The sequence below is a fragment of the Podarcis filfolensis genome (assembly GCF_964270895.1).
Source record: "Podarcis filfolensis genome assembly, chromosome: 7".
Classification (NCBI taxonomy): domain Eukaryota; kingdom Metazoa; phylum Chordata; class Lepidosauria; order Squamata; family Lacertidae; genus Podarcis; species Podarcis filfolensis.
In genome coordinates, this window is record NC_139603.1 from 68,293,071 (window position 1) to 68,317,744 (window position 24,674).

General features: G+C 42.4%; 2 protein-coding genes across 4 annotated transcripts in view; both read right to left on the reverse strand.

Annotated features, from left to right (window-relative positions):
• Window positions 1-99: 99 nt before the first annotated feature.
• COX6C (cytochrome c oxidase subunit 6C) lies at window positions 100-7,070 on the reverse strand. Of its 3 annotated transcripts, XM_083622798.1 has the most exons (5): window positions 6,945-7,062; window positions 5,178-5,343; window positions 1,111-1,238; window positions 866-991; window positions 100-218 (listed from the first exon to the last, which is right to left on the reverse strand). In XM_083622798.1, the coding sequence occupies exons 3-4, from the start codon at window positions 1,222-1,224 to the stop codon at window positions 872-874; spliced, it is 234 nt and encodes a 77-aa protein (XP_083478924.1). In that variant the 5' UTR covers window positions 1,225-1,238; window positions 5,178-5,343; window positions 6,945-7,062; the 3' UTR covers window positions 100-218; window positions 866-871. The 3 variants fall into 3 exon arrangements, with proteins under 3 accessions (XP_083478924.1, XP_083478923.1, XP_083478925.1); XM_083622797.1 differs by lacking the exon at window positions 5,178-5,343 and having other exon boundaries at window positions 6,945-7,070; XM_083622799.1 differs by lacking the exon at window positions 5,178-5,343 and having other exon boundaries at window positions 6,952-7,065.
• Window positions 7,071-15,318: 8,248 nt separating this feature from the next.
• The window catches only part of RGS22 (regulator of G protein signaling 22), a 72,763-nt gene continuing 63,407 nt past the window's right edge, over window positions 15,319-24,674 (reverse strand). Inside the window, exons 24-28 of the mRNA XM_083622705.1 lie at window positions 23,212-23,352; window positions 21,405-21,515; window positions 19,215-19,323; window positions 17,935-18,048; window positions 15,319-15,415 (exon numbers count right to left, since the gene is read on the reverse strand). Of these exons, the coding sequence (XP_083478831.1) occupies window positions 15,399-15,415; window positions 17,935-18,048; window positions 19,215-19,323; window positions 21,405-21,515; window positions 23,212-23,352 (492 nt within the window). The 3' untranslated portion in view covers window positions 15,319-15,398. The remainder of the gene's footprint in view (window positions 15,416-17,934; window positions 18,049-19,214; window positions 19,324-21,404; window positions 21,516-23,211; window positions 23,353-24,674) is intronic.

The window sequence follows — 24,674 nt, forward strand, 5'->3', positions numbered from 1 at the left end:
AATAGTACATAAGGGGGGAAAAAACAATAGTACATAAGCATTCTGGAACAGATATTACTACCTCCTCGCTATCCAGTTTGAAATAAGTCCAAACATCACTTAACTGAAGTACTTAATTTAATGATCAACGTTACAGCATGATCAACACCAAAGTGGATCACAAGGAATAGTTCACTGAAACAGTGATGTTCAGTTGTCAGGTATCCGGAGAGGACAGTCTGAAAAGGAAGAAACAACAAGTTATAAAATGAATCTGTTTTTAAACTCAAGGCCACTTATGCAAAGGTTTTTGTCTAAAATGAGCAACAGGATGCTTTCACCTATATATTTACGCCCCATGAAAACCAGTATTGTGTAATAGATATAGGAGTTTACAGACCAAGTTGGACAAACCAATGTGAACAGAGACAAACGTGTAATACACATATGCAGATAAACACCTCACTGCAGGCATGGTTAACAGTTCTACCACTAGGGGGCTTTGAATAAAACAGGTTTTGAAAAGTGGGTAGGAAGGCAAAAGCGGCAATACAGCATAGGTATTCCAGAAAAAGAGGTCAAATATTTAAAAAAGTAAGGGGGCTAGGCCAAGGGACAGGGAAAGATAGCAGGCCCCATCATGGGGACTGAAAAGACAATATATAAATGTTTCTATAAATAAATAGGTTCAGATGAGTAAGTCTTTAGTAGAGATGCAATCAAACACAAAAGCTAAAAAGTAGAACATTGCAGGGCTATCAATTGATAATAAGTACATAAGATGGGTCTGGTGGATACAGAGCTAAGACAAAACATCCACCATACCTAGTCAAAAAGTAATATTCTTCTGCCAAGGTTAGACAACGGAAAGTTTTCAGATACCTACTCATGATCATTTGGGTGGTGCACTTTCAAACACCCCAGCTTTTCTCATGGCCTCAAACTCCTTCATGGCATCATAGGTTTTATAGAACTCAGCATATGCTCTTTTCCTTGGTTCAGCCACACCAAACTAAAGAGAAAGAGATAAGACCGCAAGTTATTACTGGAAAAAGTTGCATCCTCTCACTAAGACAGTCTTAATAAAAGAACTAACTCACAAACTGACTTCTTAATGCACCACATTCTGACCTTGTATCCAGCTGCACACCCCATCGAAAAAAGGAAAGCCACTACAATGTGTTTTCTTAGACGACTGGCCAGGAGGCCTCTCATCTGGGGCTTGGGCAGCAAAGCAGCAGACATGGTGATGTTTTCTCCTAAAAAAGGCAAATCAAAGAAAATTTAGCAAGGGCGTGCTGTCACAAAAGCATCTCTACGACCAACAGTGAAAAGCATCAGCAACAAAGATGTGGTTATTCAAATCTCTAAACCCTATGCAGCTGAGCCAAGCTTCATAGGCAAGGAAGTCACTTATATAGCTCCCCAAATTACTCAGAAATTCCTGTTTCTTAGATTTTCAATAAATATCTAATGAGGCATGCATAGAAGCTCTACAACCTTTATCACTTCAATAATATGTCTTACTTGTAGACTTAATTTTAGCCTTACACCTTTGGATGCAAGGCATCATTTGCCCACACAATAGGAAGAAATGGGTGTGTGGGGCAGGGGGAAGACCAAGGGCAATTAAGCAGCCTTTTTTATTTATTTATAGGATTTATAACCCTTTTCAGTCAAAAAGACTCCCAGAGTGGCTTACATACAGTCAGTTAAAAAACACAATATACAAGGGGAAAGGGACAGTGACAAAAGGAACTCAAACTCAGGCACCAATTATTAAACATTTGTTGTTATAGTGACCACTAGGCTCCATTCGGGTAGGAGGTGCCTGATGGAGCTAAGCTTTTGACCAAACTGATGGAACAAACTGCGCTTCCTATCTCTCCCCCAGAGGCAGTCTGATGGAGTGCCTTCCCACGTAAGTAACAGTTGAGAGAGGCAGCCTAACAGAGCTGGCCAATCACAGCAGAGCTTATGGGAGTGCTCTGCTTCCCATCTCTCCCACTAATAGAATGGCTGCTTCCAAATGAGAGTTGAGGGAAGAGGCCTGATGGAGCTGGCTATATACAAGCTATCCCAGTTATGGTTCATAGAGGACAAAAAGTTACCGTGTCTGCCCTGTTTAACCATCATTTTGCATCTGGTTCCACCCCCAAAGACATTACACATACCTTGGTTTTCAAACAGCTTAGTTCTTGAACATTTTGGCTCCCAAACGCTGCAAACCCGGAAGTGACTGTTCCGGTTTGTGAACTATTTTTGGAAGCTGAACGTCTGACGGGGGTTCCACAGCTTCCAATTGACTACAGGAGCTTCCTGGAGTTTCCTGGTTTTCAAACATTTTGGAAGTCAAACAGACTTCCAGAACAGATTCCGTTTGACTTCCAAGGTACGACTGTATTTTATGCTCTGTTGCTAAAGGTGCCTTCAGTATTCTAATTCTGGACACGTTTTCTTACAATATTGTACATGCTGTGTCATATGGAAACATAACACCTGAGAGCAGCACTCGAAATTAACCACTCGCCAGCTGTTTTCTGTGACACAGGAGCACCACCTAGTGACCAAGTTTAGAATTCCAGTCACATAGTTTGTGACCAGCTGTGCGGGAGAACCACAGCATCAGTTTTCCCTTTCTGCCTGACCCCAGGAAGCCTTTTGATGTGCTAAAAGGTTGTGGTTTGCAAACAAACAGATAAGCAATTGGGGGGGGAGCAGCAGGAGAGATCCAGCTGTTTTGCCTCTGGTCACAGAAAAACAGATAAATTGGTGCAAATTCTATAAATTAGAATCTTTTAGAAACAGAAGTGGGGCCCATTTGTATGAACTTTTAAGTGCAAGTGATGCCAGTAAATCCTAGTTATCAATATGGAACGGTTATCTCTTTTTTTTCTTTTTAAGTGCAAACATTCCCCACAGACTTCCTCTCATCCACACTCAGTTCATACACTACAGCTGCAATGGTAATTTGGGATGGGGGCAAACCAACAAAGAAACTACAGTGGTGCCTCGCAAGATGAAATTAATTTCGTTCCGCGAGTCTTTTCGTCTTGCGAAGCACGGTCCGTCGCAACTGCACCTCTTCAAGCGGCTTTAAGAAAAAAGGAAACAAACTCGCAAGACGTTTTCGTCTTGCAAAGCAAGCCCATAGGGAAAATCGTCTTGCGAAGCAACTCAAAAAACGAAAAACTCTTTCGTCTTGCGAGTTTTTCGTCTTCCGAGGCATTCGTCTTGCGAGGTACCACTGTAATGGTCTTGAAAGAGTGGAGCATCACCTACTTTTTAAAGATTTGCATGAGTGCTCCTGTACCATTTACAGGGAAGTGCTTTACAGAAATTAAAACATTAGAACTTTGAAAATAATCACAATACATGAGCACGAATGGAGAAAATGTCCCTCACTGGTAGCTCCATCTATCACAGAAACTGTGGCTTTGCAAACTGAAAAACAGAGTTTCAACCCAGTGAGAGCAAGTGTGTGTAGTAGATTGTCTGTAGGACCAGGACCTGGGAGAGCTGGGTTCAAATCCCCACACTATGTTACTGTCCTATACTTGTCTAAACTTAAGTCTCACTGTTAACCTATGTATGACTTGTTTTGCTGTGTCTGGTTATAACCCTCCAAACACCACAAATTACAAAAAAGACCAAATAAATTCTCTATGAAAAAATAAATAGAAAGTGCTGTTGCATTGAGGGAAAGGGTGATTAGCCATTGTTTTTGCACCTGTAACCCAGGTTCCACAAGCCATGTAGGCAGTTTCTAACACTGCTAGGAGTGATGCGCCAACGCGAGGAGCAGGTGCATAGAAAATGCAGTCACACCTCAGCGCTGCCAACTCTGAATAATGTAAACCTAATGTCTTGGATGCTAACAAAGAGCTCTTTCCTCTCCTACTTTTGGGGCCCATGCAAGTTTCTTTTGCCAGTCTTGACTTTTCTACTTGACTCACTCATGGTTCACAGTGGATCAATATTCCACTGATAATAGCTTTCCTCTGAGTAGATGAAAGGAATGTTTGCAAACATTTCATAGCATCACAGCAGCTTAGTCAATGACAGTCTACAGATGAGTTTGGCTTCAGCCAATCAGATACAAAACTATTCAGTGGGCTATATCCGTAAATATGGAACCTGATGAGCTCTACATTTAAGTAAGCAAACAAAACCTCTTCCAACACCTCCAATTCACATAATATTTACTTATTTTTATCCACACATCTTTGCCCAATAAATAAGATTCTCAATGGTTGAAAGAACTTAGACATGCCCCATTGGTCTTTGGGAACTGAGCACCAACCCAGCCTCCAACAAGAACCCGTGTAAAACACGATCAGGTTTTTGCCAAGTTCTTTCAGCTACTACAGATCAGCTTACCTCAATGAAGCTAGCTATGTTTAAAGACTCCTCCATGCCAGAGATATCAAGCTGGATCATCTGCAGGTCGTTGCATTTGATAACAATGGTGCCAACAAAACATTTTTCAATGGAAAAACCATTGAAAAACCTTTACCCTATGCCCTGCCAGGCTTATGCTGGCAGGGTGGGAGAATGGTCCATTTTCTGTTTTAACTTTTTTCCTTTTACACTTAAGTTTCCACTCCCATTAAAAACAGTGGTAGGGAAAGCAGAGGGAGAGATTTAGTCACACTCAAAAGCATCTCTAAGTTTCTCGCTGGGCTGCAGATTGAAGCCACTTGCTGGAATGCCCCATTTTAGCTCTTCTGATGTCACAGCTTTGACAATAGTTGGGCCAGGACTTTGGAAGAGCCAAAGGTGGCTGGGCGGCAAACTCCAACTTCTGACATCAGAGCAATAGATCTGATGTATCTGACGCCCTCACATATAACTGCATCCTAACTATCACATGATCATATAATTACATACACAATTGTGCCCTAGAAGAGTTGGTCATGGAACCGACCAATCCTTGACCTGGTGCAAGATGTTAACTGTTGTCTAACCAATTGGGAGCAGTGGCCATAGTACCATTAAATTAAATATACATGGATATGGCCAAGAAAATCCAACATGGCCACATCAGACTTCAACAGAGGAAACTTCCCAAAAATGAGAGGTGAGGTAAAAAGGAAGTTGAAAGGCAGACTCAAGGTCAAACCACTTCAACATGCTTGAAAGTTAAAATTACTTAAATATGACTGTAGCAGAAGGGTGGCTAAAGAGGCAGTTGATACCTTGGATGACAACTGAGTCAAAGGTGTGCTAAAGGAGATTGCAGAGAAGTGGAATGTCTTCACAGCAGAAGTTATAGGGCAGATCTCTGTTCCTCAGGTAACTTTTGCAGGAAGGAAGTATGAGGAACTGAGGCATATAGTAGTGATGAGGGATGAAGTTCTAGGCCTAATAATAATACAAAAACTGACTAATAACCAGGTCTGGATAGCATCAACCTGAGAGCTCTCAAAGGTGAGAAGCAGTTGCAGCCTTGGTGGCTTTTTAGTTTAGAGAAAATGTGCACGAGAGGTGGTATGACTAATGAAAACAGTGGATAGAGAAAGGTTTCTGTCTCTCATAACACAAAAAATCATGGATATTCAATGAGGCTGAATGGAGGATTCAGGGCAGATAAAGGGAAGTACTTCACACAGCACACAGTAAAACTGTAGAATTCGCTCCCACAGGAGGTAGTGATGGCCATCAACTTGGATGGATTTAAATGAGGATAGGGAAGTTCATAGAGGTAAGGGCTCTCAGGAAACTGCAGGATGAGAGTGCTTCTCATAGGCATCATGTTGGTCACACTGAGAATGGGATACTGAAATAGGCCAGTGGCCTGATCCAGAAGGCTCTTAAGTGCAATTTTAACCTGCTCTTCCTGTTTCATTCAATGTGGTGTACATGGTCCCACTCCCCTTTATCCTCAATGTTCACCCTAGGAAATAAGCTGGGCTAACTTAAAAAGACTGGCCAGGCCCAAGGTCACCCAGTAAACTTTGTGGCTCAGGATGGAACTAAAGTCAAGTCTCCCAACGCTATCTACCACACTGTATGGACAATTTATATACTCAGTTTTACGCAGAAGCCTAAAAAACGGAGGGCTCCGACAAACTACCAGTTAGCTACTCAAAGTTTAGTTTCATGCTTTTGGGAACCAGCACAGCTCAACACAATTCTTTTCCATTCACAATTTTGTTAAAGGGATTTGCGACCGCAAGTGCCCACATTCCAGCAGACGACGACTAAGAATTTACTCCTACAGCTTTCAGCATTTTCCTAGGCTACAGAATTGTGAGGGTGTCAAACATACATACATACACACACACACACACACACACACACAATGAAGGCCTGCAGCCTCCTCGTTTTAAAAAATGTAACATTGTCTCTCCATGCACACACATGCTGCACACATGTATGGAGAAGGGAACAAAAGCGACGAGGAGCCGATTTCTCGCCTTGGGCCCCCTAAGCGCAAGTGTGTTCAGGCGAGAAATTATTAAAAGTCCTCGAAGGCCTTCAGAGGCTCCGCCCCGCCTGGGCGTCTGGTAGCCAAGCAGCTCGCCTTCCGTGCACCTGAGGAGCCTAATTTCGAGCAGTTCACCACTGACGCGACTCCAGCACGTCCTTTGCAAGGAAGTGGGAGGGCGGCGAACAACTCCTGTCCGGGCCAGGGGCAGCTTCCTTCCCGGTGGCGGGCGGGCGCAGCTGCCCTCACAAGCACCTCACGTTGGCGCCATTGCGACGGGACGGGCCCCTCCCAAGGCAACAAGGCCGAGGAGAGAGGAGAAGGGCCTGGCCGCAGGGTAGCCAAGGACCAAGGCCCAGACCTCCCCCTCAGGCGCTTCTTCGTCCCTTTTCCTCCTCCGAATCCAAGCCAGCCGAGTCCTCCGCCCCCGCCCCCACCAACGGCCCAACGGTCGCACCAGGAACGCGCCGCTCTCTGGAACGCGCGGGAGGAGGACGGGGAGGGCCCACCAACCAACCCCCTGCAAATCACTCACGTCTCACGGAAAGCGCTGGAACCGCAAGGTCCTCCTCGCACACGCAAGTATCCTGCGCTGTCCTTCCTCGTTCACCTTCCGAACCGCAGCTCCCGCCTGCGCACGCGCGTTGCGATCGACGGCTACGGGAAGGAGCTCGGGTCAAATTTAATAGGGCGCGGAACGCGCGGAGGTTTCTCCTCCCGCAGTCTGATTCTGCGTGTTTATATTTGACTTTCTTCAGTAATGTTTTGTTCTGGGTTGTTTTATTTGATTTTTTAATGTGTTGTAAACCAGGTTGAGATTAAAAATAAATATAAAAATTAAGGCATAGAAATGAAATGAATAATAATAATAATCACAGAATCGTAGAATTGCGGCGCTGGAAGGGATTCCCCAGGCTCATCTATTCCAACCCCCAGCCTTCTGGGTAATAGCCACACACACTGACCCAGAAAGGTTTGGGCTAGCAACTCTTCCATCATGTTTGTTATAATAGCCTTGCTTCATATTAAATTGAAAAATAAATCTAGCTGTGAATGTGTCACAATCAAAATCAGATTTCTTCTTCTTACTGTCTGAGGCCAACTCTTGCCTTAGGACCAACAGACGTCAGGCCCAAGACACTTTACCACCATTATGAATCTGGGACATTAAAGTGGCCATTAAATAAAATTATCAAAATTGTATCAAAGTTAGAGACATATCTGTTAAGATTTGTTGATTCAACACCACAAATACTATGCAGTAATACAGTTCTAGTAACAGCACACTACAAATCTGCCGTCTCACATTTGTGTGATTCTTCTTATTTTCCAGTGATACCAATTAATTTTTCTATTACTAAACTTGTGTGCTATATCCACAACATTTTTGGGTCACTTCTAGACTAATAGTATATTGCACAAACCTCCTGATTTGTTTACACAACATTTGTGCAGAGGTTATACGATATGGCCATCACATGGTTGTTATTTTTTAACTGCATAAAGTTCATTTTCTTCCTTTTTTTCCTTTTTCTTGGAAGCAATTGCACGAAAGCACTATTTAGCTGTTCCCATTTATTGCAGGCTGCCCACTTTGTGGTAGGTTATGAAGATGCACTCTTTATTGTGCATACAGCATGTACCTGGATGTGAGACAGTCTGAAAGCACCCCTGGTGCCATGGTTCAGTTTTAAGATTTAGATAACTCTTATCTAAATCTAGACAAGGTTCCAATTTACAAACCTCCAGTGAATCAAGCTTTTTAAAGCTTAGACTATACTTGGCATCAGTGTTTTCATTGCAAAATGGCCTGTTTCTACTTTATTGTTTCGTTAGAAAAGAATCTAATTAAGAAATAGGGGATCTCATGTTTCTTCTGCGTTGACATGTTTGAGCTTAGTGATTAACAGAACTGGCAATAGATAGCAGCGTAAACAATCCCACTTAAACGTATTTTGATTAAATGAATTTGGTGCATATTTTCGCAAAGCACATTTGGCCATGTTCAGCATGGTACGCTCTGTATACATAATGGAAAAAATTGTGGCGGCCTCCAATTCCCTCCCCCAAGCAGAAGGTATGCAATTGCTACAATTCATAGCCTCCCATCCCGGTATTAATTAGCTTGTCTCACCAACCCGAGCTGTAATATATATAAATGAAATTCTAGAAAGGCATCGGCAAGAACAAGATGTTGAAGCCAAATGGAAAACATGAACCAATAAAAAGGCTGAGCTAGTAGAAGGGCAAGCTTAGCCTTTGAAGTTGTTTCAAGTACTGCATGCTTTAATTTTGGGGTAATCGTATGACGATAGATACAAACAAGAAATGCAGGAACAGCTTTTGTAACTTTGGGGCCAACTGGAGACAAATCAATGTGTTGAAGGTTACCAACAATTGCCACAGCCATTGAAAGCATTAGTTATTGTGAAGTTGGATTTTTAATCACTGGCTTGAAAAAGATTTGTGAAGGTGGCGTGAGCACAAATTTCCAGTGCCAGCACTTTTTAAAAATAGGGGTAAAGCACCACAGTTCTTAAGAACCTAGAGAAAGAGATGATCTTAGTAGTTTGGCAAACAATAAGAAGCCTGCATTTCTTCATATCTGATGTTTACATTGACTTGTTCAACTTAATGGACCTGTTTGGGGTTAATTTACCATGGCAATAAATTAATGATGAGTGCTCAAGAAACATGTAAGTTGCTTGCCATCATTATTTTAGATCATACTCTTTTGGGTTATGTTTATATGGTTTTAAAACAAAATTATTGTTGTTGTTGTTGTTGTTGTTGTTGTTGCTTTTTTAAGAAAAAAGCATGAAATTGTTACAGTAAGTGCCACATTTTTAACATTTGGCGGGGAAAGGTGCTGGTACTTAAGGACCCCCAGAAAAAAGCACTGATGATGAAGATTATAATCCCCCAAGCTTCACCCTAAGGTGAAGGGGCAGGTTGCATCAAGTGAAACACAATATTAAAAACAGTTTTAAACAACTAAACAATCATAGAAATAAGGTGGATCATTTCTGTTGCTGTTGTTACTATTAAATGCTATATCACCTGGTGTCCCCATGGCCACACACTGAGCCCCACTGAGCTGTGGGTGTAACAACTCTTCCCAACCATCCCCAAATTTGGTCAACTGGGAGTGGGAGACTGGCTTGGCATGATGTGTTTTTTACTTTTACACAGGGCACCAGAAAAACAAGAGTCAAGGCTATCCCCTTCCCAGAAGAAAATCCTTTATATATAAAAATGCTGTTCATCTTCTTAGATTAGCCAATGCCAACCTGATGCCCACCAGATGTTTTGAGCTACAACTCCCATCAGCTCCAGCCAGCACAGCTTTTAGCGCAAAGATGGTAAACCTTTGGCCCTTCAATTGTTAGACTACAGCTCTCATCAGCCCCAGCTAGCATGGCCAACAGCCAGAGATTAGAGGAGTCCAACATCTGGAAGGCCCCAGGTCTACCATCCCTGCCTCAGAGGCTCAGCACTCTTATGCTGTACTGATCCAGTATTGGGCCCTTGTCTAGCCCCCCCCCCTTATTTTTCCATGTAGAAAGCACTCTCCAGCCTCCTTCTCAACCTCTGCATCCTGCTCTGGCAGCAACAGCCGATTGCTTAATGAAGTTTTTACTTTCACTCGGTTTAATTATTTGAGGGCTGTGTGCTCCCTGATCTATCCCAGTTTCCCCCAAATATATGTTTTTATTAATAGTGGGGGTGTCCCTCCCCCCTCCCCATTTTAACAACATTATAAAAGAAGAGTGAATGAGAACAGCTTTAAAAAGTGTTTATAGGGTTAGAAAATACAAGGTTTGCCAGGTGTGTAAGCTTCAAAGCATACTACTGTGGTATGTTTTTACATAAGATCAGACTAGAATGATTTAGGTCTACCTAACAGAAGGTTCTCCATTTACAGAATAAATGAAAGGGTGCCATTTTGCATTTAAAAAGGATCTGGTTGGCCAAATCTCTGGATGAGTGTACTTTGTGAGTCAGTTTTTCCATTTGAAGGGAGGACTCCTAGATAGTGTTGATAGTATAAATGTAAAGGGAAAGTGCCATGCCTTTCCAGTGCCTCAGAAATTTCCAAACGTGCAGCAAGGATGAGCCAATGTGATAAAGATCTGTATAAAGCAGATCTTTTAGCTCTTCTGGGAAGATGCCCAGTTGAGATGGCCTAGGAACTGGGCAAATGGTTTGGCCTGCTGTTTTGTTGATTGCTTGATACGTCTAATCCAAGAATTTAAAGATTACCTCACGAACCCACATGTGATAGAAGAAGCTTTGTGTTCTTCTGCAACCCTAGCAAGCATAGTGAAGAATGAATGGTGGAGTTTAACAGTGAAATGACAAGAACAAAGCATGAGTTTTAAAAACATTTCTGAATTTCTACCCAGCTTTTTTAAACAAAGGGATAAAGAGCAATGTTTATTCCCACACCCCAATATATTACTTGAAGATTACATTAGGTTAGGATCCTTATTTCTCCCTGATCATGCACTAAACTCTTAGCTGGATGCCATCTTGGCTTCCCTGTTAATAATTTACCTTGGACACCCAAAAATCACTCCTGTCTGGGGGCAGAGGGTCCCAAGGAGGTGTCATGGCAGCCTATATAGCTTTGGGTATGACTGAGCTACCTCAAGAGGCAGTCATGGGAGGAAGGGGGGAAGCAGGCTTTTTGCCTCCCTCTCCCACCATGTTTGAAAGTACCAGATATGAAAAAAGAATTTGTTCTAATAAACAGTGTAAACACCAAACAAGACACATGCTGGCTTATTAGCTTTCTGTTAATATAACATTCTAAAATGGGCTTAACGTTGCATCAGAGAAACTGAAAAGCTTGTTAGAACTGCATTCTGTTATTGCGGCTGCAGAAGTATTTGATCCATGCGAGGGATCATTTGGAAAGGGACTGAAAAAAAAAGTGCCAATATACCGTATTTTTCGCCCCATAGGACGCACCGGCCCATAGGACGCACCTAGTTTTTTGGGGGGGAAATAAAGAAAAAAAATTATTTCCCCCCCAGGTGCGGGGCTGGGGCAGGGGAAGCCCAAGCTTCCCCTGCCCCCAGCCCCCAGAACAGGCTGCTATCCGCAAGCCATGGGAGAGCTGTGCAACTTCGCGCCGCTCTCCCACGGCTAGCGGAGAGCTGCGCGAAGCCGGAAGCCTGGGGCATGCTGAGTTCACGCTAGCGGCTAGCGGAGAGCTTCCTGAAGCCTGGAGAGCGAGAGGGGTCGGTGCGCACCGACCCCTCTCGCTCTCCAGGCTTCAGCGAAAGCCTGCATTTGCCCCATAGGACGCACACACATTTCCCCTTCATTTTTGGAGGGGAAAAAGTGCGTCCTATAGGGCGAAAAATACGGTAATAACTCCACTATATAAATCTATGGTGCAACTGCATTTGAAATACTGTATACAGCTCTGCTCACCTCACCTCACTTCAAAAGGGATACAGTGGTACCTTGGTAGTCAAACAGCTTGGCTCCCGAACAAATCAGTTCCCGAATGCCACAAACCCAGAAGTCAGTGTCCTGGTTTGAGAATGTTTTCCGGAAGCCAAACATCCGACATGGCTTCTGCTTGAGTGCAGGAAGCTTCTGCAGCCAATCGGAAGCCACGCCTTGGTTTTCGAACCGTTTCGGACTCCCGGAACGGATTAAATTCGAGAACCAAAGTACCACTGTATTGTGGAGCTGGAAACGGTTCAGAAAAGAGCAACGAAAATGGTCAAGGGGAGGGAGCAACTCTCTTTTAATGAAAGGTCACAACATTTGGCACTTTTCAGTTTGGAGAAAAGGTGAGTAAGGACTTGCACACAAATTTATTGACAGCTGCACGAATTACAATAGCTAGGAAGTGGAAGAGGCAAGCAGTATATAAAATGGAAGAATGGTATAAAGAGGTGTGGGATATATCTATTAATGATAAATTAACATGTGCCATTAAGGTTAGATGGGGTATATGCAGGAAAAATGATTTTGAGGAGATCTGGAAGGTGTTTTGTAGAATTTGCACTGTTAAAACGGAAAGGGATCAAATCATTGCAAGAGGTGTTGAAATTTTGGGAGGTTGGATAGTTACAATGGAATGGTCTCAGTCGTCGGGTGCACGTTTTTATTCTTATTTATTTATGATTATTACTTTGTCAAAATAAAATAATTTAATTTAATTAAAAAATTTAAAAGGTGATTAAGAGGAGCTATGATAGAAGTACTCAGTTACTTAAGTGTACTGTGTGTATGCCACATGTAATCTTACCCCACTAACAAAGTCACGGAAAGGATGAAGTGAAGATATCGCTAATACTGGATCTAAAGGGGAAAATAATCATTGTTCATTCAAATGCACATTAAAAACAATGCAAAATTTTGCAGATGTGGGAAATGCAAATAGCAATTTAAGAGCTGCTTGTAGCAACTGCTTATGTAAACAGACAACTTAGATTAGTAGAATGACCTAGCATCAGGTATCGTTGAGAGAAATGTCAGCAAAGTGCAACACATTAAGAACATTTAATAAGAAAGAACTGATTACCAAACGTTTGATTCCTCTCGACATCCACCTCTGCTCCTGCAAACACTTTTTTAAAAAAACCAATGCATCAAAACACATCAAAAATACAACTAGGTAATAATACTATTTCATGGCATTAACATAAAACCATTTCTTTAAATAGTCACAAAGAGTGATATCAAATGGTGTCCGTCCACTGATCTCTGGAATTAGTGCAGAGTGAAATCAGTGCAGAGTAACGGGTAGAGGGAAGTTTCAGCGGTACCCCCTGCAGCTGTGCACCCATCGGAAACTGCACCACGGGGCCCCCAGTCTTCTGAAGTAGATTTGGGGAGGCACAGAGGGCTGCAGGGGCAAGAATGGATTGTCCAAGGAGGGGCTCGTAGCTCAGTGGTAAAGAATCTGCTTTGCATGCAAAAGACCCCAGGTTCAAACCCTGGCGTCTCCAGGCAGGGGTGGGAGAGAATCCCCTCTGAAACCCTAGACAGCTGCTGCCTGTCAGTGTAGGTAATTCTGAGCTAGTTGGACCAGTGGCCAGACTCAGTATAATGCAGCTTCCAATATTCCTCTGTACCAAACATTACCACTCAATAAATCTGTTAGTCTTTAGGTGCAATAATGCTGTTTTTTAGTTTAAATAGCCAGTTAGGAACAAAACATATGGGGCACGATCAGAAGTAGAACACTTTTTTAAGTTCAACTGATTTGCAGGGAAGAGACTTGAGGTCATGATAAACTTTCTCATTAAAATCAATTGTATTCAAAAGTGTTTAACTTGGCTGGATCATAACTTGGCCCAACTGTTAGCTGGATATATGAACATCAACATCAATTTGTGAAGTCTTCTGGAAGACTTAATGTTGATAAAGGAATGAATGAATTACAGCCAGTCGTGCAAAATTCTACCTATGCACCAAAGCAATTCCAGCTCCTTTATGACAGGCAAATAAGACATCCAGTTACACCACCTCCATCAAGACCACAGGGGAAACAAGTCATTTAACTGAATGGGTGGATATAATTCTGAAAGGCTGGATAGCATTCATATGACATTTTATCCTCTCTGACATGTATCTGGATAATATCCTTCATACAACAAATCCACCTAGTATGACTCAGAACAGAGCTACCAATTAAGATATACAGCAGGGTCTTTAGTTATTAAGTTCTTCAGAATACAGTAGACAACATGGAAGAATGAACTGGTGGACATTTGGACATGGGTAAACCAAATGTTGTGTGTGTAGATAATTTTAGATTGTACTTTTTATTGTAAAAATAAAAAACGGAATCTACCTAGAAGGCTCTTTAATATATGATGTTGACCCATTGCTACTGTAATTTCTACTGAGAAAGGAAATGATCCTGATTGCAGTTGTTTATCATATGCCTAAGGAAGCAGTCCGCCAAGAGATGGATCTGAACCAAATTATCAGTAGTAAACTTTTTCATCATTTAACTGGAATGGTGAAAAGGGAAGGAATATCTAATCGTAGCTGTCAGCCTTCCCTTCTTTTACGGGAAATTCCCTTATTCCAGCGCCGTTTGCCGCTACTTCCCCTCTGCTGTCCCGGATTGTTATATATCCCGTAGACTGTCCCCGGGACAGGTGAGGCTGCTGATCCCTTATTTTCAAGGCTCCCCGGGACAGGTGAGGCTGCTGATCCCTTATTTTCAAATCTGAAAGTTGACAGCTATGTATCTAATATGTGTGGGTCCTCCCACTCCACCTCACATCACCTGTAACCTATAGAGAGAATAGGCTGTAACTTTAAAAACAATATGATAAACACTGGCACAGACCTTACAGGGAATTACAGTCCCTCGGGAATCTTCACATAGTGGGTTTTTCATATATTTCTAGCATTTGCTGAGCAACGGCCTCTGTCCTTAGGATAGCTCTTTCTACTGATACTCCAACATGCCAGAAAGCCATAGTAAGTGCCTTGATTTTCCTTGATAATCAGAATAAGAATGGTACTAACAGACCCTCTTGCTAATATCATTCCCAACCATCAGCAGACTCACAAGCCATCTGGATCCCTCCCCCTTTGGCTCTGAGCTGCACCAAGATTTATATTTCAAAGGGAAGTTGAGCACAGATAGCTATCTTAAACCAAGGCTATTAGTCCATATAATTTAGTATTGTCTACACTGACTAGCAATGAGCATTTCCCTACCTGGAAATACCAGGGATCTAATCAAGGAACTTTTCCATGCAAAGCATCTGTTGAACTATAGCCATTCCCTTACACATACTTCATACAGTTGTGTTGATGGACAAAAGCTCCACCCCCAAAGGGGGGGGGACTGTAGTACATAATAGCACAATAAATAAGGCCAGTGCCCCCCTTGCCACTGAAGGAAGCGGGGTACAAGCAAATTGCCCACAATAGTTTATTTCTGCACTGGACTGCTCCCAGAGTAGCAGCAAATCCATCATGTCTTCACCACATTCCACGCTTAAAGTTTTGGAGTTCCTGGGCAGGGGAAAACAAACCAGAGCATTAATACAACGTGAAATAAAAGGTGACAACTCAAACCTGTAAGGAAGAAAAGTAGCAAATAATTTAGGAGCTTATGCACTTGTGATTAAAAAAACTCTAGGCAAAAAATGTTTATACCTATTTTGATCCTTTAGCTAATGCTAAGAAGTGCATTATTTCCATCAAATACTAGTGGCAGGGACTGAATGTGAGACCCTGGAATACCACTGAGCTTTATTTCCTAATCCTGCAATAACACCACATACTGGCCTTGAAAAGTTACATCACACTTTTTGCACTTTAGCAGGGATGGGAAATTGTGGCTCACTCAAAGCTGCTGGATTCTAAATCCCATCAACCCCAGCCAGCATTGGTCAGTGGTGATGGGAACTCCAGTCAAGCAAAACATATGGAGGGTCACAGGTCCCCCAATTTAGATAATTCACAACTAAATACTATAGAGATGATCTTATTTGAACTGTAGAGCTTAGAAATATCTCTACTCAAACTGGAATGAGTTTGCATGTTGTCATGTTTATTGTGCACAGATATGGTGAAAGACGTTATAAATTGCTGATAGCCATCTTTACCGCAGAGAAAAATAACACCTCCCAAGAACATGGTCTCTCTGGTGGAAGAAAACTGATTTTCTGCAACAGCTTGATCCTATGTGTGATTACTTAGAATAAGTACCACTTTTAAACAAACAAACAAACAAACAAACAAACTGACTTAAGTAAACATTTGTAGGATGGCAGGCTACACTGAACCAAGGGGGCTTGAAGATCGTATAGAAGAATATGCATTGTAGCAGAGAAAGCAATCTGATTCAACATGTGTTCACTCTCAAGAAAGCCCCACTGAATTCCATTTGACTTTCTCCCCAGTTAATGTGTACAATATTGCAGTCTTACAGCCTAATGCAATGCATGTCTATTTGGGATTGTCCTATTCTGCTCAGTGGGGTTTACTTGCAGGTGAGAGTTCACAGGTATGCAGCCGAAGAGCCCAAAGGGTAAACGAAATCAGTGGAAATGTTAAGTGCATGCCTAAGTACACCCCACTGAGACCAACGGGGCTTAACTTTGGGCTGGGTAACACCCTCAGAGTGTGAAAATATTAATATCTGTGAACAAGAACTTTGTGTTGGCACGACGCCACTGTGCCACTGTGCAGATGGGGAGTTCTGCAATAAGACAGCCTAAATCACCAATGCCAGTGTTTCTTGTGAAAGTGGACTTTGGCAAAGCAAGAGGCGGAGGAAGCAAGCACAGCAGGAGCAGCTTCTCCACAAGGCAGACAGAATGACAAGAGTATGAAGTCAGAGCAGCACTAATAATAATAATAATAATAATAATTATTATTATTATTATTATTATTATTATTATTATTATTATTTCTTATTTATACCCCACCCATCTGGCTGGGTTTCCCCAGCCACTCTGGGCAGCTTCCAACAAAATATTAAAATACAATAGTCCATCAAACATTAAAAGCTTCCCTAAACAGGGCTGTCTTCAAATGTATTCTAAAAGTCTGGTAGTTGTTTTTCTCTTTGATATTTGGTGGGAGGGCATTCCACTGGGAGGGTGCCACTACCAAGAAGGCCCTCTGCCTGGGAATCACCAGAAGGCCCTCGGCGCTGGACCTCAGTCTCCGGGCATAACGATGGCAGTGGAGACGCTCCTTCAGGTATACTGGACTGAGGCCATTTAGGGCTTTAAAGGTCAGCACCAACACTTTGAATTGTGCTTGGAAACCTACTGGGAGCCAATGTAGGTCTTTCAAGACTGGTGTTATGTGGTCTCAGCAGCCGCTCCCAGTCACCAGTCTAGCTGCCGCATTCTGGATTAGTTGTAGTTCCGGGTCACCTTCAAAGGTAGCCCCACATAGAGCGCATTGCAGTAGTCCAAGCGAGAGATAACTAGAGCATACACCACTCTGGCGAGACAGATGGAGGCGCAGAAAGTGTTGGTGGACAGGCTGCAGCCGTACCTGGGCTTTCATTGCCAGTCTGCAAATACAACTTAAGACTGCATCAGGCTATTGCTCCATCAAGCTCAGCGTTGTGTATACTGCCTGGTAGCAGCTCTCCATGGTTTTGGACAGAGGGTCTATCACAGCCCCAGCAAGATGCCAGGGAATGAACCTAGGATGTTCTGTATGCAAACCAGCTGCTCTACCACTAAACTATGGCCCTTCCCATAACTGGGGCAAGTCACGTATGCAACAAGACAAAGGTAACTTAATGAAGCACCAAGGGATTAGCAAGGTATTGGTCCATGAAGCATGCAGAACAGCTAGAACATTTGAGATATATGTTTACTTCCTGCAACAGCCTTCCCTAGTCTGAGGCCCTCCAGATGACACCTCTAGCTTGAGTATCACCTAAGAACATCAACAGTATTTCAGTTTGTTTAAAGTAGCATTAGCAAAACACAGTTTACTGAGCATCTGATGATATCACACAGTTCAAACAAGAGAATTACGACCCCACCCCCCTTGAAACCTACTTTCACCGTCTTTGGGATTTAATGGACGTTGTTTCACAAAAGCAGAGCTGTAAGTTGTTGTGATCATGGGTTTTTCTGATGGATCGCTCTTCAGCGTGAGAAGGTTTGAGAGCTCTGAATGCCAAAGAAAGAAAGAAAGAAAATCCGAAAACTGCAGGAAAAGCACATAACGTTTCAAGCAATGCAGCGTTGAGAAATGCTGCTATGTTTTATAGCTAGCCCAGCAGAATACATGGAAGGCAACTGTTGTCATGATCTGTAGGACAAACAGTGAGATACTCTAGCAAAATTACAAATGGGGTGGGTGGGTATAAGCTGGGAGTACTAGACTGTACTTGGGTACAGTACCAGAATAACATCTGTACTTTCTTGCACGATATATGCTACATCTTGACCCTCTCTTGTACATGCAGTCCTTGGATGGAAATTCTCCTTGTCTCAGTTATATGCAGGAATGGATTATACAACTGACTAGGAGAGGCTGGCCCACAAAGGAAAAAGGGGGAGCAAACTACCAACAGCAGCCAGTTCCCCCACCCAGTGGCCCCTCTCCCTCTGCCCTTCTCCTGCATTACAATCATATTCTGCCTGTCTTCCTGCTTTGTCTCTGCATTACTATGTTCTGGCCCCCTCCCACAACTCTCCAGGAAAGAGGGGAAAACACACATTTCCCTATGCCCAGGCTATTTCCCTCTAGAAAATGGAGCTCAAGCACTTCAGAAGCATGTCAAGGGCAGATGACTGTTCTCATTCTTCTAAGCACTCTCATCCCCCCACACTCCCAAAGGGGCCCTAAACTTTGACAACTCTAGAACTGGTGTAGTTAATTCCCTCCCACTGGCTACAATGTGGGTTGGGAAAACCAAAAAGGGGAGGGAAGCTTCTTCCCTTCTCCTGCTAAGCCACAACAAGTCTTTGTTATGCTGTGTAAGATAATGCCAATGCTTTTGCAAGCAAAACAGGGTTTTGTTCTCAATGAAGCTGTAAAAGAGATTAAAATGCTGTAGCACTATAGGCAAAAGGGACAACCAAAACCCCTATTGCAGCTCTCTAATAACCACCTGTGACCAGCAAGGCATATCTTTGAGATTCATGCAGTTGCTCCACCATGGAATCTTACTGCTACCACCAACAACCACCCTGCTCTGCCCAAGAAGCTCCATGAAAAGTATTCCATAGAAGTGCATATGCAGCTGCTTCATACATTTAAGTGAGAAAATGAGTCATAACTAGATCCACAGTGACCTCTCTCTAGCAACAGAACCTGATGAAAAGCTGACCTGTATACGCAGATGACGCTATTGATTTTTTATCCAGGTCATCTTGGATTTTCAGAAGAACTCTTTCCTGCTGGAGAGCTTCTAGGTACTTTGAATAAGACCAGGAAACCTACATTTAAAAAAACAACAACACCAAGAAATTAATTGTGGCACAATGGTTTAGTGGGCCTTTGTTTTGCTGTGTAAGATGTTAATGTTTTTGGACGCAAAACAGGTTTTGTTTTGTTTTTAATGAAGCTCTAAAAAGGTTTATCACCACAGGTAAAACAGACAACCAATTTCTCTACGGCAGCTCACTAATAACCACCTGTGACCAGCAAGGCGTATCTTTGAGATTCATGCATATCCCCCAACCACAATTTCTGCCTGTATTGGACCTCTCCTGATTCATTTTGCACAATGGAGTAAGTAGGAAAACCACAGCAGGCTGCACTTTGTAGATGCAGTCAGATGGAACACTGACATGGAGCTGTCCCATGTGGTGCTGTATGTTCTCCAAATTCCCACTTTGGAGATAAGGAGCTGAAACTCAAGCAAGAGACGGTCCCATATAGATGTATCTCACATGCCTATTGAATCTACAATCCCACCAGGCAGTTCTCTTGAGCAATCCCCAGTGAAATACATAAGAACCAGCCTCGTTCATTTCAGTGGGGCTCACCTACGAGAAGTCCTGTGAGGTCTTGTATATTTTGACTCAGATCCAAGTCCCTCTAAGAGGCGAAAATACAAACCTTCCTTCTGCAGCTACCGTGAATGAAACTAGGAAGAAAACATAAGAGGGGTCTCTAGATCAGGGTGCCAGAGTAAAATATGCTGGAAAGGAAAATTCCCTATATACTCTGGGCCCAAACCTGTAATTTTTCATTAAAATATGTTGATTTGGATTTGACATTGAACTATCATTCCCACTTCAGTCCCATATTATGTAAACTGCTTAGAAATCTTGATTAAGTGGTATATAAATCTTGTTAAATAAATAACAATAATTTACCAACAGGGTAAAGAACAGCTTCTGTCCGTGGGCTGTTAGGCTGCTGAATGAAAAGATAACAACAGGGCAACTGACTTTCGGGTTTGGTGGGTGTGCATCAGTAAACGAGGGGAATTATTACTGAGAGAGCTGAGTGGGGGGTGCTCGTGTAATCTCACTGTATACAAGTTGTACAAGTGACAATAAAGTATTTCAATTTCAATAACGGAGAAATCAGAAGTCATTTCTACAGCTCTGACTTCTCTGATTGTTAATAGATTAAATTTGATAAGTACCACCATATAAATGATCATTATACCTTGCTATGGCATATTAATAGCTATTGGAGGATCAGTCCCTTTGCTTATCAGCTGAAAATATTTCAATATGTGTGGAATATGCTGGGCCACATTTTGGGCTTTCTTAGGGATCTGAAAAAAAGTACTCATGTCCCTTACACAGGTCTAGCAATCCTGTGTTTGATCTCTTATTTTCAAAGGCCTATTTGTGTCTCCTCCTTCATCAAGCATAAGGACCATATGCAATAGAACAAAGTGCATGTTTTGGTATTACTGTCATAACACTCGGGGTACAGTTGCACTGGGTGTCCCTCCCTTTAGTTTTGCCTCTGGGGGAAGTTCTGGATTTTTGTGTGTGTGTTTGTGTTTTCAGTTAAGAAGGTGAAAACATTTGGGGTTTATCCATCTGTTTGCACATGCACCCCTTCAAAACAGGAAAATGCCCCTCCTTCTTTTTGCAATGCCCAACATTTAAAAATATCCAGGGTATCATTGTTAGTGTAAACAGAGCTACAACTAAAAGGATGGGTCTTTGACCGAAAGAGCTTACAATCTATATTTTGACAAAGTGGAAGACAAAGGTGGAAGGAGGGAAGGAAACTACCGAGTAGCAAGGGGGAGAAAGAATATTAGCAAGTGCAGTTACATGGGGGCAAGCTTCATTTCAGTTCCATGTACTATACGAATGAAATCAGTTGGATCAGAAACTGCTTGCAACCTGCTCTAAACAATGTCACTGATCTATAACGGACTGTGATAAATGCAATTAGAAACTGAAGAACTAATAGGCATGTCCACCGCCTTAGCCTTTGTACAAATATCAAGCAACCAATTCAAATATGGGGCCAGTAACAGCAGCAGCTTCAACCTCCCGTTGACACATAAAGGAACAACTTTACATAGTTTATCACCAATCACCTGTTTGCCATATTCAGTAAAGCTCGGCGTAGATGAAAGCTCACTTTTACTCATTTTACTCTCAAGAACAGAACCCATCTTAACAGACATGGGAGTTCTCTTCCCAGATACCTAGCAATAAAAAGAAAACTTGATTAATCTCAGTTTAAGGTGAGTTAAAGCACTGTACTTTATATGCTTCTTGAGATTTTTAAAGCTTTGCTCTACACCCTTTTATACTGTCATTTTTTTTTTCAAATTCCCAAAAGCCAGTTAGAGCAACCTCTCAGTAATACCACCTGTTTGGAGAGCTAGAGGAGTTGCAGAAGTGTCTTTGGCTGCTACCCTTCAGTGAGATAACTCATTCCTTATGAATCAAATGAGACCCGTTTTAAGCAGCTCTTGAGACACCACCAACAAAAGAATCAAGAGCTTGGAAAGGAACTTCAAATTAACATTCACATGATGTGAGCACGGATCAGAGACAACACACAAATGTTCATTAATTTATATTTCGGGTGAGGCTTTTATCTTTCCTCCTTCTCAGGTGCTCAGTCTCCACCTTCAGGGTGACTACTATGGGGAGAGACTGGGCTCAGAGACAGCACACTGCCACTGTCTGAACCTATTTCCCATCCCTTCTGCAATCACTTGAGGGTGTTCAGCCTCCTTTCCCCCCTCAACAACCTTTGGGGAAGAGGAGAGCATTTGCTGGTCCTTATGCCTCGGCCCAGTATACCTGAAGGAGTGTCTCCACCCCCATCGTTCTGCCCGGACACTGAGGTCCAGCGCCGAGGGCCTTCTGGAGGTTCCGTCATTGCAAGAAGCAAAGTTACAGGGAACCAGGCAGAAGGCCTTCTTGGTAGTGGTGCCCGCCCTGTCAGATGTCAAATAGATAAACAACTATCTGACATTTAGAAGACATCTGAAGGCAGCCCTGTTTAGGGAAGCTTTTAATGTGTGACATTTTAATGTATTTTTAATCTTTGTTGGAAGCCGCCCAGAGTGGCTGGAGAAACCCAGCCAGATGGGCGGGGTACAAATAAATTATTATTATTATTATTATTATTATTATTATTATTATTATTTAGGCTGAAGGAAGCTACCAAAGTTAACCCCCCATCCTAATCCTGGATCCTGGTCAGAACTATCATCTGCATGGTGCCTCCTGCTGCCCAGGGGTATTCCAAGAAGGGTACATGCACCACCCATGGCTGCAGCTTGAATAATCTCTACTGCTAGTGGATTTCCTATTCTAATCTGCCTTCCCATCCAGTATGGGTAAGGTGTTTTATCTGCTATTGGCTAAAGACCCTGCCTGGATACCTCCCCTATCTCCCCTTCCGCTGGGACTCCCAGCATTCCAGATGTGGCAGAGCTACTTTGCTACTACATGTATATTTAGATGAGTGGGCCCATGTTCATATGGAAGCAACTCTCTGAAATGATGGAACACCTTTTCTCTGGAGATGCTTGAAAGCCCAGGGTGTTCTGGCATCGCTAGAAGCTGCTTTCATTTAGACTAAGCTTTAGCTTGCAATGTTACATTTCAGCAACATTTCAATGTATGCTTTATATTAAAATATTGTACCTGCTTCAAGTTCCAAGGGGGGCTGAAAACAAACGTAATGAATGAATTAGATTAGCATTTATGGGAGGGGTAGGGGGAGAAACAGAGCGGAAGAAACACTATTTTTAAAAAAAATCTGGACAGTGATATCTTTCTATTGACTTCAGCAGAATTTGAGTCCGATCCATATCAAAATTGTTTTTACTGTCCCGCCTGCCTAAAGCTGGTGATGCTCTTTTGTTTCTTAGCTTTTCTCACCACGCCATCTGTTTCTCTTGTTTTTCTCAGCTTCTTTTCTCTTCGCTTCTCCAGAAGAGGCAAAATCTTCTCATCCGCCAAATTGCTTCGGAACTCACAAAATTGTGGCCAAAATTTAAACAGAAGAGCAAAAATAGTCATCTGGGTCAGGAAAAAGAAGAGAGGACTTTTATTTGTTTTAACAGCATATAGAAGAAGTACGCAGAAGGTGGATCAAAATCTACTAGAAGATCTCCAGCTGATCTGAAGCAGATTGCCTGGGGTTCTGACTTCCAACTGTTCAATAACAGCAAATGCAAAACAGCTTTCCCCACCTAAGTTGGGCTGCTGAAATGGAGAAAGCTAAGAAGGGTCTCTTCCTGATGAACTGTGTTAGATGTTTCATCAAGCATTATCCCACCTTTGCAGTATGTTTCCCCATCAATTTCCTTCTCACAAAAATTTCAATTTGGGAGTGGATTACTTGAGCAAAATCTCCAAATCATCTCTAAACCTGAATTTGCTAGTACGTAATAAGAATCCCACCTAAAAATAGGAACAGCCTGGAAGTGTGAAAGGACTTGGAGTTCAGATCAGCTCCAGTTCCTAGCCTTACAATGTGCTCAGAGACACCCTGTTCCTAAATTCTAGCTGTCTCTCTTTTACGCTTGGCTCTGGTTAGTAGATCTTGGGAGTTCTAGTAAAAACCAAAGTAGCTCCAACAAGCCTGGTGTCTGCTCATCCCTCGTATAGAGAGAAACTGATGGTGCTGCAGACAATTGGGATATTTGCCATAAAAACAAAGCACATCTCTCTTTCCTAATGCCCAGCACAAACCACCACCTCCCTCCATATTGTTGCCCAGTATTTTGCTTCAAACCTGCACATACTTCTAATCAGTATGTGTTTATTGCTGATGAGAAACCTACCTAAAACCACAGTAAATAAGCATTTCATTAAAAGAATGTCCTAAATAATTACTTGCATTAATAAAAGCACAGAATGTCAGGTTTTGGTTTTTAAAAAATGGTTTTGTGTGTGTGTGTGTGTGTGTGTGAGAGAGAGAGAGAGAGAGAGAGAGAATAAATCACAATGGTTGCTTTTAACCCAACTATTTTCCAGAATATTCTATTTACAAAGGGAAGGGAGCTTTTTAAAAAACAACACATTGCTCTTTAAGAGAAAGGGATTTCATCACTGAATAAGTTCTGAAAGAACAGAGCTGACAGGAAATGTTTCAAGCGATACAATCTTTTTGCAATGTATGTTTTAAACTAGGTAGAAAAAACCCACACAAATCTGAATGCAAAGACCAATACTGTATTCAAAGGCTGGTCTCAATTAAAGCATTAACGCATGAACCTATGTTGCGTGGATACTACCATTATATAGTTTAGCCAATAGGCGGCACTGGACTTAGTTATAGCGGGGTGAAGTTGGAAGTCACTGTCCATCTAGCTCCCTGACAGGTGTGCCCTTTAAGC

What these genes read in the sequence shown, in the direction of transcription:
- COX6C (XM_083622797.1), bottom strand. Translation starts at nt 1,224, where the DNA reads ATGTCTGCTGCTTTGCTGCCCAAGCCCCAGATGAGAGGCCTCCTGGCC. An exon ending in GGTGTGCAGCTGGATACAAG is followed by an intron (nt 992 to 1,110) that starts GTCAGAATGTGG and finishes CTTTCTCTTTAG; the next exon opens with TTTGGTGTGGCTGAACCAAG.